At 45.0% G+C, this 15,156-nt stretch overlaps 6 protein-coding genes across 6 annotated transcripts; 3 read left to right on the forward strand and 3 right to left on the reverse strand.

Annotated features, from left to right (window-relative positions):
• Positions 1 to 4,739: 4,739 nt before the first annotated feature.
• LAJ45_00261 (uncharacterized protein) lies at positions 4,740 to 6,645 on the reverse strand (the record flags this gene model as incomplete). The annotated part of the gene is made up of 5 exons (XM_046109863.1): positions 4,740 to 5,567; positions 5,624 to 5,902; positions 5,959 to 6,139; positions 6,196 to 6,492; positions 6,545 to 6,645. The coding sequence occupies 5 exons, from the start codon at positions 6,643 to 6,645 to the stop codon at positions 4,740 to 4,742; spliced, it is 1,686 nt and encodes a 561-aa protein (XP_045976556.1).
• Positions 6,646 to 7,950: 1,305 nt separating this feature from the next.
• Positions 7,951 to 8,661, forward strand: LAJ45_00262 (uncharacterized protein; the record flags this gene model as incomplete). Its single annotated transcript, XM_046109864.1, has 4 exons — positions 7,951 to 7,999; positions 8,067 to 8,203; positions 8,257 to 8,413; positions 8,474 to 8,661. The coding sequence occupies 4 exons, from the start codon at positions 7,951 to 7,953 to the stop codon at positions 8,659 to 8,661; spliced, it is 531 nt and encodes a 176-aa protein (XP_045976557.1).
• Positions 8,662 to 8,737: 76 nt separating this feature from the next.
• LAJ45_00263 (uncharacterized protein) lies at positions 8,738 to 9,724 on the reverse strand (the record flags this gene model as incomplete). Its single annotated transcript, XM_046109865.1, has 4 exons — positions 8,738 to 9,068; positions 9,123 to 9,335; positions 9,402 to 9,475; positions 9,551 to 9,724. The coding sequence occupies 4 exons, from the start codon at positions 9,722 to 9,724 to the stop codon at positions 8,738 to 8,740; spliced, it is 792 nt and encodes a 263-aa protein (XP_045976558.1).
• A 607-nt stretch (positions 9,725 to 10,331) lies between these two features.
• Positions 10,332 to 12,418, forward strand: LAJ45_00264 (uncharacterized protein; the record flags this gene model as incomplete). Its single annotated transcript, XM_046109866.1, has 11 exons — positions 10,332 to 10,385; positions 10,466 to 10,521; positions 10,585 to 10,835; positions 10,926 to 10,993; positions 11,072 to 11,182; positions 11,236 to 11,447; positions 11,512 to 11,644; positions 11,706 to 11,733; positions 11,815 to 11,964; positions 12,027 to 12,206; positions 12,261 to 12,418. 11 exons carry the CDS (start codon positions 10,332 to 10,334, stop codon positions 12,416 to 12,418), a joined length of 1,401 nt encoding a protein of 466 aa, XP_045976559.1.
• A 458-nt stretch (positions 12,419 to 12,876) lies between these two features.
• On the reverse strand, positions 12,877 to 13,951 carry LAJ45_00265 (uncharacterized protein; the record flags this gene model as incomplete). Its single annotated transcript, XM_046109867.1, has 4 exons — positions 12,877 to 12,920; positions 12,987 to 13,109; positions 13,175 to 13,539; positions 13,719 to 13,951. The coding sequence occupies 4 exons, from the start codon at positions 13,949 to 13,951 to the stop codon at positions 12,877 to 12,879; spliced, it is 765 nt and encodes a 254-aa protein (XP_045976560.1).
• Positions 13,952 to 14,202: 251 nt separating this feature from the next.
• On the forward strand, positions 14,203 to 14,819 carry LAJ45_00266 (uncharacterized protein; the record flags this gene model as incomplete). The annotated part of the gene is made up of 6 exons (XM_046109868.1): positions 14,203 to 14,251; positions 14,324 to 14,364; positions 14,441 to 14,452; positions 14,540 to 14,599; positions 14,660 to 14,723; positions 14,785 to 14,819. 6 exons carry the CDS (start codon positions 14,203 to 14,205, stop codon positions 14,817 to 14,819), a joined length of 261 nt encoding a protein of 86 aa, XP_045976561.1.
• Positions 14,820 to 15,156: the final 337 nt, after the last annotated feature.

A 15,156-nucleotide genomic window follows, 5' to 3' on the forward strand; every position in this document is an offset into this window, starting at 1 on the left:
CCGTCTTTTCTTCACTCAGTCGGTGGCCAATCTATTGGCCCACTTGTTATCGGCATATAAAATGCATGGAGTAATCATTCCACATTGGGAGAAGATGCCAATTCCCGTATAGATATGTGGTTCCTGGCATGTTCACGGTTTACTGGCGTAATACACGAGCGAGTCTGGTGTACTAGTGGCCACGGTGTGTATTAGATTCCGATCCCTATCTGAAAATGGCTTCAGCACCTCTCAGCCTTGTCCATCACCATCCCCTCAGTGCAGTACCTACTAGCTTTGGCTTTGTTGCGTTGCCGAGCGTGGTACCTGCCTAACGTACGGAAGTGCTGTCTTTGCTTTCAAGGCTCTGTTGGGGAGTGTGAATCTTGCCGGCCGGCCACGAGGTGGCAGCTATAGTTTTGGAGCAAAAGGTCCGATTGAATACGGCATCGGGTTCTCTCAGCTTTGGCTCTAACTTCTCACTCAGTTGCTCTACTTACTTTTGAATCTCCCAGCTGGTAGGTATATCGGCATATATTCCAGCTAGCTCGGCATATATGTCATATTTCTCTCTTCACCGGCATATGTATATATTCCCACCGGGAGAGAGAGCTGGATCCAGACCCTGTACTACAATTATTATCCCCTCCCCAAATTGCAAAGCACCCAATCCCCTCCTCTCCCTTCTCGTTCCCATTTCTAAACACCAGGGAACTTGCCATCACATTTCTTTACCAGCTAGGCTCGGGAGAAATAACTCAGTAACTAATTCCCTATCTCACTACTATACGCTCAGATCACGAGCACCCCCACCAAGCATTGTACTGGTTGGTTTACGACTGTTCTCCGCAACAATGGGTGCGGATACAGTGACCTGGGGGCGCATAAACAATCCCATCTTGAGAAGCACTCGGAAAGCCACCTCATTGGACGCTTGTAAACAAGACTGGCCCGGACCGGGCATCTAGATGTGCACGTGATGGGAGGGATGGATGGACGTCCCCAAATGGCTTAAGAGAGAAGGGCGTGGCGACACCTCCTACGCCGGTGGCTGATATGGGTGAAGGAGGAGATCGATAATGGTGGCTTTTAGTTGGTTTATTCTTTTTTTTTAAAAAAAATTCCTTTTTCTCGACCTTTCACCAGCCTTGCATATAGTGGGAAAAAATAAAAAAATAAAAAAAGGGCGAAAATGTCGGAAGCCACCGTCTAAACTAATAGGTAGGTATAATTAACACTGCCGTGATGTGATGATGTATGTCTTCAGTTCCTGCATATATAGTAGTTTTTTTCTTCTTTTGTGTTGGGAATTGGGGGCAATATCGAGACCTTTTTTGTCTCGAATCGTGAGATTTTTGTTGGTCGAGGAATCGATTCGACGTCGACATTCCTCGCCCCCCACCGAGGTTCTGCTATTATCGCACCGCACTGCAATAGGTGTACAAAAGCTCGTGCTCCATTGAAGATGAGGCACAGGGGACCAACCAGATGTCTTGCTTGGTTTGAGCTGGGTTATTTAGAGATTTAAGGGTTGGTAAAGAATATGAATTCAGTCTCGTGATGGACATATGTAAAGCTTGCTTCGCATCGAGTAGGTGCGAACAAAACCAAAAACCCACGTACAATGTACTCTAGGGTTGGTGCATTGATCTACAGGTTTTGGTTTTTGCAATTGCAACAAATCTGTTCTTCTCCTAGGCCTCCCTCCACGGTAAAGCAGAAAGATAGGCAGAGGCACGTAAGGGTTTTCCCGCCGACGCTCAATTGAGTTTGCAATTACGATAGGAGTTACGTATGTTCACTTACACCGTACAGAGACGTCCCCTATCTGTTTGCTTTTGCGTTGCGTGAATGGGTTATTTCTCCCCTAGTTCTCCGTTTCAAAAGCTCCAAAGTCCGATTCCATGGATCGGTGGTTTCGTGTGCTATCTATCTATCCTAGCCTGAGGGCCCTAATCTGCATTACATACACAATTAGAACTGAGGGGTAAATGGACTGATGGATGCATTTGACGGATAGACGGGTTTTCTGCCTCCCCCTCCCCCTCTCCTCTCTCAGGTTTTCCCAACACCCCAACTCCTGGATCGACCGGGTGCTGATCAGAAACGGATTCAGAAGATCTCAAACAAGCCACCGTACCACATACGCAAGGGGCTGAAACCTCTTCTTTTGTTTTTTTCCGTTCGTTTATGTGGGAGGGAAAAAAAAGAAACGAAGAAGGGGGGAGGGGGGTGGAGAAGGAGGAAAAAGTAAATATGAGTGGGAGCTGATCATGGTGATGAGCGGGGGTAGATAAGAGTTCCCGTTGACCTTTTTCCCTCCATCAACACCCGAAGTTTAGACCCCACGAGGCGGTGCGCTGGGGGGGGGGGGGGGATGTATGATATGGTTTGGTGGTACAGTGGTTGGGGAAGGTGGTGGTGGGGGTGGCCGAGATGGGGCTGGGGCGATTTTTGATCATTGACCTGTTATGGATGTTATGAGAGGTTCCTTTTGTATATGAAGAGATAATTAAGGGTTCTGTAGATAAAGGGATTACATGTAGTTAGGTAGATACATCCAAGCAGTCGACTTGGTCAGGGTGAAGTGCTCTAGTCATGTGATTGCGAGTGATAGTTTGTGATGCCAAATAAAGCGATAGCGATAGAAGTTCGACGCACTCAAGTACCGATAATAATGTAGATTTCCTTGTTCTTACTGTAGCTATTATCTATGGTAGTCAAGATACATGTAATCTTAACATCCTCGACCGACGAGTGTATGGCATGTTGTGCAAGTTTGGTGCATGATGGAAATGAAAAACGAAGGTTAATTCATTATATACAGAGCTGCTGGCTGTTGAGACATAGTAAACTTCTGCCATTCAATAAAGTTTATTTTGCTTGCGCTGAATGTATGTCCCTCATATTTTCTGTTGTGGAGATTGATAAAACGGAACCCTTCCCCCCACTACAAAAATTTATGATGCCAGCCGAAGACAGGTATGTGATGTTCTGGCAATGTATATACATGTACGTAGTCCAATCACCCGCTCAAATAGCCTGTCTTCCGCTCAGCTACCCGTTTCTTCTTGAACCAGCGCCGGGCTAGCTATCAACATACGTACCAGGCAGAACACACTCGAAGAGATCTAACAACGGAAGAGTTGACTTGAGTGACTTCAGGTTCTACTAAGCCAGCGGAATATTGTGGCACTATTTTATAAAATATTCTTTTTATCTGTGTCTTCGTAACTTTGCATCCTGCCAATTTATCCCGAAAGCTAATGTTGTTTGTCTATCTACGGTTTATAATCTGTCCCCACCATTTCACAGAGATGTTATCCAATCGAGGGCCCATTCCTCTTAGTAGTAGTTGAGTAGGACTCCCGAGCTGTATAAAGGGCGGTTTTGATTATTGGGGGTCTTTGGTAGTTCCTCATCTCCGTCCCACTAATTCTCCTCTTACCACGGCCCCTTCCTTTACCTTCACTCTTCTGATGCTCGCGGAAGGGTTGGGGTGTACCTCACAATTAACTTCCATTGCAAGTATATCCTGCTAATGAGCCTTGTGCTCCTTTAGCTGGCTTGTGGGTTAGCTTGCGATCGTATCAAGCCGTCAATTTGAGATTATATCTCCTCAATTGTGTACTGATATACAAAGCTAGCGCCTCCGAGGTAAAGATTGGGTTAGATAGCCGTAAACAACTATGCTACAGCCCCCCATTGGGCATGGGTTAGAGAGGGCTCTGCCTTTTCTTTTAGTTCCGTGCCTAGATTGTCTTGCGTCAATATCTGCATAGATAAAGTCCGGGAACGAGACTGGGTTAATGAGTTCTATGGTTTTCCGGTTGAAGTCCCAACATCTAGGTCAAAGATGTTTAGACACATTCAGCCCTTTAGTGTTTCTGCCCTAACGTTTTGATACAGGTTTGCCACAAACCCTACTTGTTTGGCTAGGCTTAAACACCCCGGATCTCTCGCTATGACATGGAGCACAGACGCCGAGGGCCATAGATCTTTTGTCTCACACACAGATAACTCCTTCTGTCTCAAGTATTTTCATAGAATGGAACCGCTTCCCCTTGTGTGGGTGTTGCAACTTGTGTTGAAGCAATCATCAACTTGATGGGCTTCTAATGCGTGTACGTACTAGTCCATGGCCAAGATAGATCGCAGCACCGCCTAGTTATACGTACGTGCGCCAGATGCCTAAAGCGTGTGGAAGGAACTCTGATACATCAAGCTGCTGTCTGTTTACCGAGCAATGTGACTACCGAGATCCAACCGATCAACCAATTAATAGGAGCAGAGAAGGATCGGATCTATAATTCACGAGTGATCACCCATGATTCATATTACCGGATGGAATTGGGATGGCGAGTACAGCTCTTTTAGCTCCCAAAAATGGTTGAAATGCTATTATTCCCATACAAATATTTCCAATGACTTGCAATTCCTAATATATACTCCGGCGGCCCCATGAATGTGTACCAAATGGCCCCTCCAACCCCAATATTTAACCAAGCCCAAGCCCAAATACCACAATAACAAAAAAAAAATAAAGACAAATGAAAAGTAGTAATGAACGAATGAGTTAAACACTTACAAAGGAAATTTTGCGATTGGTGCAACCATGTGATATACGAAACGCCCTCGGTCAAACAAATGTCCACCATGAAAACTTAATGAACGACAGAGTCCACAATTTGAACTCGTAATCCCCCCATACCCCTAATTCTCATGCTCTCCGTAACTTCTCTGCTGCCTTTAAAATCACTCTACGCCTTATACAACGTATCAACAAAACCAATTGCCATCGAATTGATGACGCTTTTGTTTGGCAGGCTCCCCGCAACACCATAAAGAGTCGTAGTATCTCCTGCCACTGCTTTCGAAGCCCCGCTTTTCTCCCCTCTCAACTTCACCTCCTTCACCGCCTTCTCGAGATCCTCCAAAAACTTTCCTGTTGCAGACACAGTTGGTTTTGTGCACGCGATATGGATCGCCGGTGGGTCTTGTAGCGCGTTCAAGTGCCATCCAAGCGTACTCATTTCATCTGCAACCTCATAGATGTTTATGGTCTTTGATGAGAATGCGACTACGGATACCATAGGCTCCCCCAGTACATAAAGATCAGGGCTGAGCTTCTCGCGAATGCCAGATTCAATTGTTTTTGCGGCGCCGACAATATCGCGGCAAGAGGCAGTGTATCCGTTTTCACCTTGTGTCATTAGTGATACCCAAGTTCCAGCAATGAGACTCCCAGCGCGAGACCCCGCGAGGGTGGGCGAGGCGTAAACGCCGCCAGGCCAAGTAGCAGTGATAAAATATCCGTATGCCCTGAGTTTCTTGGTACGGAATAAGAGTACACTATTACCCTTAGGAGCAAATCCATATTTATGCGTGTCACAAGAAATCGATGTAACACCTTTGATCCGGAAGTCGAATGATGTAGTCGGGAACCCGGCCTTTTCAAGGAACGGTACGAGGAAGGAACCGAGGCAGGCGTCAACGTGAAGTGGAATACGGCGGCGAAGAGCAATCTTGGAGAGCCCCGAGATATCGTCGATTATTCCGTGGGGAAAATTCGGAGCGGAGCCAACAATCTGTGGAAAGTTAATATCGAGCGTATCCTAATTATATACCTGTAGTATGCGCTTACCAAAACAGTGTTATAATTAACCAAACGATTGACAGCCTTCAGATCTACCTTAAGAGTAACCGGGTCGACAGCAACGTGGTGCACAGTGATTCCAAAGTAGTGACCAGCCTTGTCAAATGCAGCATGAGCAGTGACAGGGACGATCATTTCAGGTTCTGAAACACCCCGTTCAACATATGCTTTAGTCCTTGCAGATAGACAAGCCATCAAAATACTCTCAGTACCACCGCTAGTGGTGATACCCCCAGCAGTAGACGGCGCATTAAACATGGCCAAAACCTAATATCATGTTAGGAAAGCACTATGATGTCATCGATATTAGGGCGGTTATGTACCATAGCAACAATCTCAGCCTCCATTTTCCTAACACCTGGGAAAACATCCGGGTGTAAAGGGTTGGAAACAGAAAACATCCTGTATGCCTCACTTTGTAGATTTAATAACTCGTCACCGCCATGATAGACGGCACCAGATACATGGCCACTTTCCCATGAAGTATGTTCCATTTCACTCAATCTTCACCATAATATCAGCAAAACCCTATCATAAAAGCGACCCAATGTATTTCTTACTGTTTCAATTCTTCCTTTGCTTGCGTTTCCGTGAAGCCCTCCTTAGGCAACGCAAGATATCTTGTCACACCGGGTCCTTTGGGCACAAGCTTGTTCTCCAGCTTTTTCAACGCCTCATCTACCTGTGCCTGGACTTTCCCTCTGACACCTGGGGCGTTGAGGAATAGACCATATGCATATCTTCGCATATATGCATATCCATCGAAGAGGGTACCAAAAACACCACGACCACGAAGTTTTCGAACTGCACGTCTAAAATGGCGGAGAATGAAGTAGGCGAATACAATATTGCGCATTCTAGTCGTGTATGTTAGTAAACTATAGCCGCTGGAGGAAAGGAGTAACGAACAGATCGAGATTAAAGACGAGATGCGGCGACTTCCTAACGGCCGCGGTCTTCGCAGAGGCAAAGTTCCGCAGCGAGACAGGGACACGAGAGGAGCCTGCCATGATTAACAGTTCTCTTCAGTGGTGGAGTTCAACTCCTGAAGAATGCGTTTTATTTTCGACTCTTGATGTCGATGTTAGCTGGCAGTAGTTCGTTTCCTCGAAGCTGGGCAACAGAAGGGTCGACGAGATCAAAGCGGTGACATGTGCTCGTACCACAGGATTTGTATCGTAAGCCGTTGGCTTGTAATAAGTTGTTGCCTCGGTTCCCGGATGGAGAAACGCGTTGCATCCACACTCGCCCGCTCATTCATTCCACAATTCGTTCCAAACCCCGAGAGCTCCTGCCAAATTAAATGAATAGCCCATGAGTAGTGGCAGTTCCCGCACGCAGATATGCATGTCCTGTCACTCGCTCGAACTTGCAAACAGATACCCTTCAAGTTGTTGCTTAGTCATCATTCTACTGGACCTATGCTGTCAGACTAGGGGTTGGCCCGGTACCACCGTAAAGAGTGATTTTGATGATATACATGTAGATATAAGATGTATGTCTTTAATCCGGCTACCATTTGATACTGGTAAATAGGCCATTGGTATAAAAATTTGGTTGTTGAGATTAGGTCAAATCGTTTTATATTATGGGACTCCCTGTAGTTGCCAGTAAGCTAGCCCCGAATGTTCGAATTCCTGTTATTGCGATAATAGCACCTACTGCTTTATAACCGAATTATACTCCATTGTTAGTGTTGAATACATATAGAGCGTACTTTTAATTTTACGAGGCGTCAATTGAGTCGCTTGCCGGGCTGTGAAGTACCGTAAGAATGATATAAGGTACGCTGGCGGCCAGACACCACAGTAATTAACACCACGTTCGACGTTCACATTTCATCACAAGTGGTGTGAGAGACTGTTTCATACCCAAATATCGGAGACAGAGGGGTAAGTATTCAGCGACCAGGTACTGGTCGACAATCCTATGAACCATATGATCTCATATTTTTGACTCGGAGCCTCCAGTGAAATAAAGCATAGTATCGACACTACATGTACCTACTACTTACCGTAGAGCATGACTGATTATTCATAAAGAAAATATCGGTATAGGTGTACTGTAGGTACTCTAGGTACGTAGAGTTGTTAAATCCTGTTTCCCCATATACGGAAAATAGTTAATCCGATAATACCAGGGTTAGGGTGTATTGCATACATTGCATCTGCATGAGAAAAAAGGGCTAGAAGCTTGGACCATGCATGTGTCTAACCTTCCCCACATTGGTTGGCCGAAAATTTGGGAAACCGCCCAACCTTCCACCATAGAGTACAGAAGCCCGTAACTAAGAACGATAGGCGCAGCAATTCACAATGGGAAGATCGCAACCAAACATCATTGTCACCGGTACTCCCGGCGTGGGTAATATTCTCTTCCTACAGTATCTGCTCCGCAAGAAATGTTTCTTAACAGATCAAATGACATATAGGAAAGTCATCTCACTGCGAACTCATCGCACAAACTACTGGCCTGAAACACCTCTCGATAAACCAGGTTGTCAAAGATAAAGGCTGCTATGACGGTTACGACGACGAGCTTAAAACCTGGATCGTTGATGATGATAAGGTTTTTATTACTTTCGATATTTATTTGGTGCCCTAACTTAGAGAATTCGACAGCTTCTCGACGAGATTGAAGAAGACGTGATGAAAGGAGGTTATATTATCGATTGGCACGTCTGCGATGTTTTTCCAAAGAGCTGGATCGACCTGGTGGTAGTCCTACGAGCAGATTCGACAATTCTATATGATCGACTTAAGAGCAGAAACTATCCAGGTACAGGTTTTTGGGTCCTTGTTTTGTCTGCGGTGCACTAACCATATCGCCACTTTATAGAAGAAAAGCTTCAAGAAAACCTGGACGCAGAGATTATGCAGGTGATACTAGAAGAAGCTCTAGAATCATACGATGAAGAGATAGTGGTCGAACTACAAAGCGACAACACCGAAGAAATCGATAGCAATGTGGAAAGAATAGACTCATGGCTGAAGCAATGGAAGTTGGATCACCCGGACGGAGTATAGAATTCTTGTATCAAGTTTTAATTACAACTGGATATAGCATAATGGCTTAGAGAGAAAGAGAAAGTCGCGGTTCAGTCTAATACTTCCCTCTACCACCATCGGGAGAATCAAACTGCCACTCCCTTCCAGCGGCCTTTCTGATACCCATCCCATCACCAGCAATGTTGATAGCCCTCGATTTGACCTCCTCTCCAAACCCATCAAAGAAACTGCCACCATCAGAGGAGGTATCATGACCACCCATGTTACGACGGTCCACAGGTTTTGGGGCCGCAGGTGGGGGAGCACTCCCTCCGCTGCCACCGCTGCCACCGCCATGCTTCTCCTCAAGCCAAGCGGTCAGTTTTTGAAGAGCCTTGAAGCGGTGAGAGATCTTGTTCTTTTGGTATGAGTCCATCTCCGCATAGCTGCAAGATAGTTAGATATGACTCAATAAAGGTACGGTATCAGTAAGCACTTACGTTGAACCTTCATACTCAAAGATAGGGTCCCAGCCAAAGGATCCCTCGCCCCTTGCCCTCACGACCTTTCCCTTTGTCCTGCCCTCAAAAAGGATGGGCTCGCTGCCAGGCTCGCAGTAAGCAAATGTGCATACGGCCTGTGCTGTCTTGTCATCGTAGGCTGCAAGCATGTTGGTGAGGCCTCGAGTGCCGATCTCCTTCAAGAAGTGCTTACTAGTAAATAGTTAGCATCTCTTCACAACATGCGAAGGGCTTCTCTAGAGGAATGTTGGAACGTACACGTATGGGCCTGGAAGCCCTTTGAGAGCATCGAAGCACAAGCAGGTGTCCTCGACAATAACTGGGCCACCGATCTGATTCGAGTCGTTAGCAATCCGCACAAAGTTTTCCATCTTACATCCACCCGAAAGGCAAACGGGGGTAGAAACCTGTTCAGCGGCGCGCTTTGCCTTATCCCTTGTGATTTCCTCAATAGTCCCCTGAATTTCGGTGATTTCGACGTTCTTGCTCTCAAGATTCACACCGCTGGCACTCAAAATTGCCTTGGCCTCAGCAAGCTTTCCAGGGTTTGAGGTGACGAAGAAAAGAGTTCGTGAAGACATTTTCTCGTTGGGTTATTCGTGTGAGTGATGGGATAGATGAAATTGTTGTTGTTGTGATGAGATGGGTGAAGGAATGGTGGAAGCTGACGAATTAATAGTGAATTTTGAAGGGGTTGAGGTTGAGGCTTAAAGTTTAAGACATTTTCCTCTCTTGGACTGACTGTGCCAGCTCAGAGACGGGACCATCCGAGGGTCCGAGAGAGAAGCGGGATTCTTAATGCAGTCTCCAGTGGCAAGTGCTAGGTGCACTTGCACTGCAGGGTCTACCGTCTACTCTACATACTTCGAGAATTTAAGAAGGAGTCCAACTTACAAGGGGGGGGGCTAGAAGTTGGTGGAAGCAAAATTGCTTGTCTCTATGTAGGGTTATCGAAGTGTAAATTAAGAGTGATATACTATGATTCATCTGTTAGATCCACGCGCTTTTTTTTTTTTGTGGGGAAGCAGAGCACTCTACATAACAATAGGATTGTATCACAACGCGTCGCCTAAATGAATTCCGTGACCTCGACGCGTTAACCCGCGACAAGTACGGCCACATTCTAGAAATCACGGAACCTCGATATCAGACTAGTCTACAATCCCGATATTTACGAAAAGCTCAATTATGAATGAATACCGCGACTATCTCAAGGATGCTATTATTGTGCAGAAGACTGTGGTTGGTTTTTCTACACTTTCTAAACCCGTTGAGAATATGGGGATCTAAATTGAATCACCACTAATTATAATGATGAATAGGTGTCTTACCGAGTCCTAAGCCGAGCTTTGAAAGTCCATGTAAACCAAGCCAAAGAGTTTGCTTGTCCTTCAAACAGCTCCAATCCTCTTATCTAGCTAACGATCCTCCTATTCTGTAGAATGCTGTTTGACTTCTACACCTCCGAGAATGCTACCAAGCCAAAATCTATACATGCAACCTATATAGTCACTGGATATCGCAAACCACAACCACCTGCCAGCGCGGGGGGGAGAGGGAGCGCCGGTGATGATAATGACACCGTAATGTTCGACAGTTCATTTCCAGGAACTCAAACTACAGTTACTACGGGTGAAGTAAAGAAGGGATTGTGTAAAGTTGTTGAGCTATGCCAAGAGGAAGAGCTAGAAGGTCAGTATTTTCGCAATTGTTAGGTCCAATCGAGAATAAACTATGCACTAGGCCGCTGGGATTGACAAGCTAACAAACTCTAATTTATAGCGGTTAAAGCAGAGTTAGAGAAGGTTTTGAGTGTACATCTGTACAGCTTAGAACAAGTACGATTAGAGGTTAGTCTCAATGTTATCAATTCGAGTAGTATGATTTTGGTAACATGTAGCTGATAAGGCCATTTAAAAATTATCCAGGATTTTACGATTCTCACGGGATGCTCTGCAAAAGTACTTGCAATTCATCAAAATGAAGATCCTTTGGAGCTTGGAGCTACCTATGGAATTATTTTGAATACTAGTGCTAAGGTTTGTGGTCAAGCTTAATCTGCTTGGATCGTTGCATACTAACTATAGTATAGAGGACGGGTAATCGAGCTCTTCCATCGGTACCAGAGCCTGCAAGAAAGGCAACTATATCTGTTGGTCAAGAAAAAAAGAAATTACCAACAAAAAAGGATCAAGTGGCGGTGAAAAGAGAAGCCGCAGCGAAGAAGAAGGAGGCCAAGTCGGAAACCAGAGACGACCCAGAAGTAAAGGCGGAAACGAAAGAAAAGAAGCCTATTGCAAAAACGTGCGTTCATTGACCACTGATATGATTCCTCACTAAATTATACTGATTTGTTTTATGATTATAGCTCTACATTACCCTCAACGAAAACCGCTTCGGCTGCTGCCAAAGCTAAACGAGGCCAATCTAATGATATCTTTAGTTCATGGAAGGCAGCGCCGAAAAAGAAGACCACAGACCCAGTTTCGGAAACCAGTTCTGTATGGCCATGCCCTTTCCACCTGATCTATTTGCCGGCCACCTCGACTAACATTGTACCAGGCTGCACAAAGTCCAAGAGTGGAAGAAGGTTGCTCATTTTGACGTCCAAAAAATCAAATATGATTATCGAAATTTTAGGAAATTATTGCTAACTTGTGAGTTTGTATAGAGTCTTCAAAAGAAGATATCGGCGATGACGATGATGAATTAAATAATGAAAAATCCCAATCACCTGCCCACGATGATACCGAATATACAAGGAAGAGAAAGGAAAAGGATGAAGAGCTTAGAAATATGATGGATGACGATGATGAAGGAGGTAATGCTTCCCTATATAGATTTTCCTGATAATTCATGGACTTACTTGTTAATCATAATTAGACATTAAAATGGAAGATGACGAAGAACCGCCAGTTAAGATGGCTAAGATTGAGAATCAAGCTGGGTCACCCGATATACCCACTGGAGCAGTTGCAGGGGTGGTAACCAGCGGTGGTAGAGTGAGGGGAAAGAGAAAGGTGCTAAAAAAGATCCAAAGTAGAGACAGTGATGGATACTTAGGTTTGTTCTCTTTTCATTTTTGTATGAGTCTACAACTACTTACTTTCTGCGCAGCCACCAAAACGGAGCATGTTTGGGAGTCGTTTTCAGAAGACGAGCCTGAGCCACCGAAACCGAAGCCAGTGGTGAAGCCAGTGGCCAAGGGCAAGAAGAACAAAGATAATCAGTCAAAGGGGCAAGGGAATTTGATGTCTTATTTTGCGAAGAAATAAACTGTGGCTCTCTAGGGATTTGTGCGATTCCGGGATAGAATGCGGCGTTTTATCCTTTACCTATCGTTGCTTTTATTGATGGATGCAGTTTTGTATTCTAGTTCGATTCTTGTATTCTACATAGGTGGATCCTTGCGATTTATTAATTGGGCACATTGGGGATCTTTTCTGGAATAGATTAAGGATGGAGAATAGTAAAGATCCAACAAATAACACCGTTTCTACGATCTACATTATATATCTCCATTGTAATAACGGAGCACTACCCCTCATACATGTAGTGAATCACAGTGTATGGATTCATATGCCTAGCATGTGAAAGTGATTGAAGAGAGGTGAGAGGTGAATATACAAATCTAAAAAAAAACAGAGACAATTCCAAACTCCGAATTAATGGTACAGATGCATGTAGTTAGAGCTGTTTAGGAGCTGTTTATACAGTAAAATTCTACATGTGATCAAGGGGTCGGCCGCAAGACGCCGTTATCGTCATATTTCGCTTCTATTGATCGAGGGTTGTCAATTAGCATAAATGGAAAAAACCTCAGTTCTTGAAGGCGGTACTCACTGAAGAAGGTATATGAAAGCGTGACTGTCTCAATTCCCTTCATTTGAGGGTCTTCAAGGAAATCAGGATCTATGAAAAAGAAAACCGGCATATCCACCTCTTCTCCTGCATTCAATTTTTGCTCTGTTTTTGTTTTTATTAGCAACATGGTTTCAGCCAATAAACATCATAACTATTAGTGAGCCCACCTTCAAAACAAAAACACTGTATCTTTGAAAAATACGGCGCCACTTGTCCCGGGGTTACGCTATATGTAGCGACACCAATTATATCCTCCTTACTCAGGTTCTTGGCCTTATAGAATGCCAGAGCCGTCTCGCCAGGAAGCACCCGGACCTCGCGCTGCTGAGGGGTGAATTTCCACTCAAGCACATCGGAGACCGAGGCATTGAAGGTAATACGAAGACGTTTAGCCTGTCGTTGTGGGATCAACTTTTCGGGGGTGAATCGGGTCTGGTCCGTTATGGGAGTACCGCCAAAGCCGGTACGTTGGCAGATGGCACGGTAGAGAGGGACAGAGGCATAGGCGAGTGTCAAAGTGGCAATCCCGAGACTGAAAGTGACCGGTTTATTTAGTTTTCTTAATCTTCAATGTCCTATATTATTTCATTTTGGGTAGAAAAGAGAACATTGAGGAGAAATATGATATATTGAGAAAAGGATATTGAACAGAAATTGATATTTAACAAATAATTATACGAAGAGTGAATTCTCTAACGAGTGGTAACGAACCTCGCAGTATAATATAATCCACTCGAGTTTTTTGCTCTGTACTGGTCTCTCATATTCGGAATCTTCCTCGGCGCACCACCAGCACTGGCGTTCTGACCAACAGGCGCCGCTCTCGCTGTCAAAGTGGACGAAAAGAACCTCGGCCTCAATTCCACCGCCCGTTTTCCCAACAGCATGTCCGTACAATTAGAACATGCCCATCCCGCAGCCGTAGCTCTTTTAATGAGCGACATCGTATAATAATTCGGAGATTTTTGAACTAGAACCTGGCGTCATTCGGCGCCCACCAAAATCTCCGGAACGGCGGCTGTCCGGGTAACTACTGCGACAGTGGGGTCACTTCTGTTCTTGGCAGCAAACAACCGGACCTCACCCGATCCTTTGATTGCCCACATCGACCCATCGCACATCTCCAATTGCCCTCCTTGCACTCCCGGAAACACAACCTCTCCACTCTTCACGACCACCGAAAAAATCCGCAACTATGTCCGACGACGAAAGAGAAACCAAGCCATTCAAGTTCGTTACTGCAGGCATGTGGCCGATCGTCGTTTCCCGGGTTGAGAAGCGAGGGAAGCCAAACTGATAGGGTGTGAATTGAATAGGCTTTGACGCTCGATTCCCTCATCAGAATCAGACCAAGCACGCATGTCACCCCATTATGCGTGTTCAATGAGGAATTATACCCCGTATATGCTAACCTTTATCCTGGGTGTTGCTAGTGCTGGCAAAACGTCTGTTCCCCGTAACCTGCAATGCCTATCGCGTTTCACGATGCCTTAACTCATATCTGAAGCTAATATAATACCGAATTTCTCCAGTACGTTGACTACTACAAGTGCATCAACGCTAAGGGCGAGGACTTTGCTCCTTGCAAGCAAGTATGCTATTTCCCCAAGGCCCTTTCGCCCAGCTTCTAAATTCTAATCATAAAACTCCAGTTCTACCTTGCCTACCGATCCCTTTGCCCGAATTCATGGCTTGAGAGATGGGACACTCAACGCGGTACGCTGCCATAGTCTCCGACGTTGATCTCAGTTTTCTAACGGACTAACGTAAACTGCAGAGAACGGAAACTTCCCTGCCAAATTGGACTCTTAGATTGTCTCCGAACGACAAACCATTACTGTATAGCTCTAGGTGAATACGTGAAATAAGATCCCGTGAAGTTGCACGGTGTATAGAACAAGGTGGGTAAAGGTGTTTTTTTGCGGCATATGGAAGGTGATATCAATCAATAAAATATCGAATCCGATTGCATTTGTGGTAACTTTGGGTGAATAATTGCGTTTTAGCACTCTCTGAGAATATTTTTGATGACACATTTTGTAATGACACATTTTGTAATGAAACACCTCGATTGATATTTATCTCCCTTTTTTATTATGTGGTTCAATAACCTTACGGTTGTGGGCCGAAGCGGTGAGTTATGGTAGAT

The sequence above is a fragment of the Morchella importuna genome (assembly GCF_003444635.1).
Source record: "Morchella importuna strain M04M26 chromosome Unknown Morimp01GS001, whole genome shotgun sequence".
NCBI classification, from domain to species: Eukaryota; Fungi; Ascomycota; class Pezizomycetes; order Pezizales; family Morchellaceae; genus Morchella; species Morchella importuna.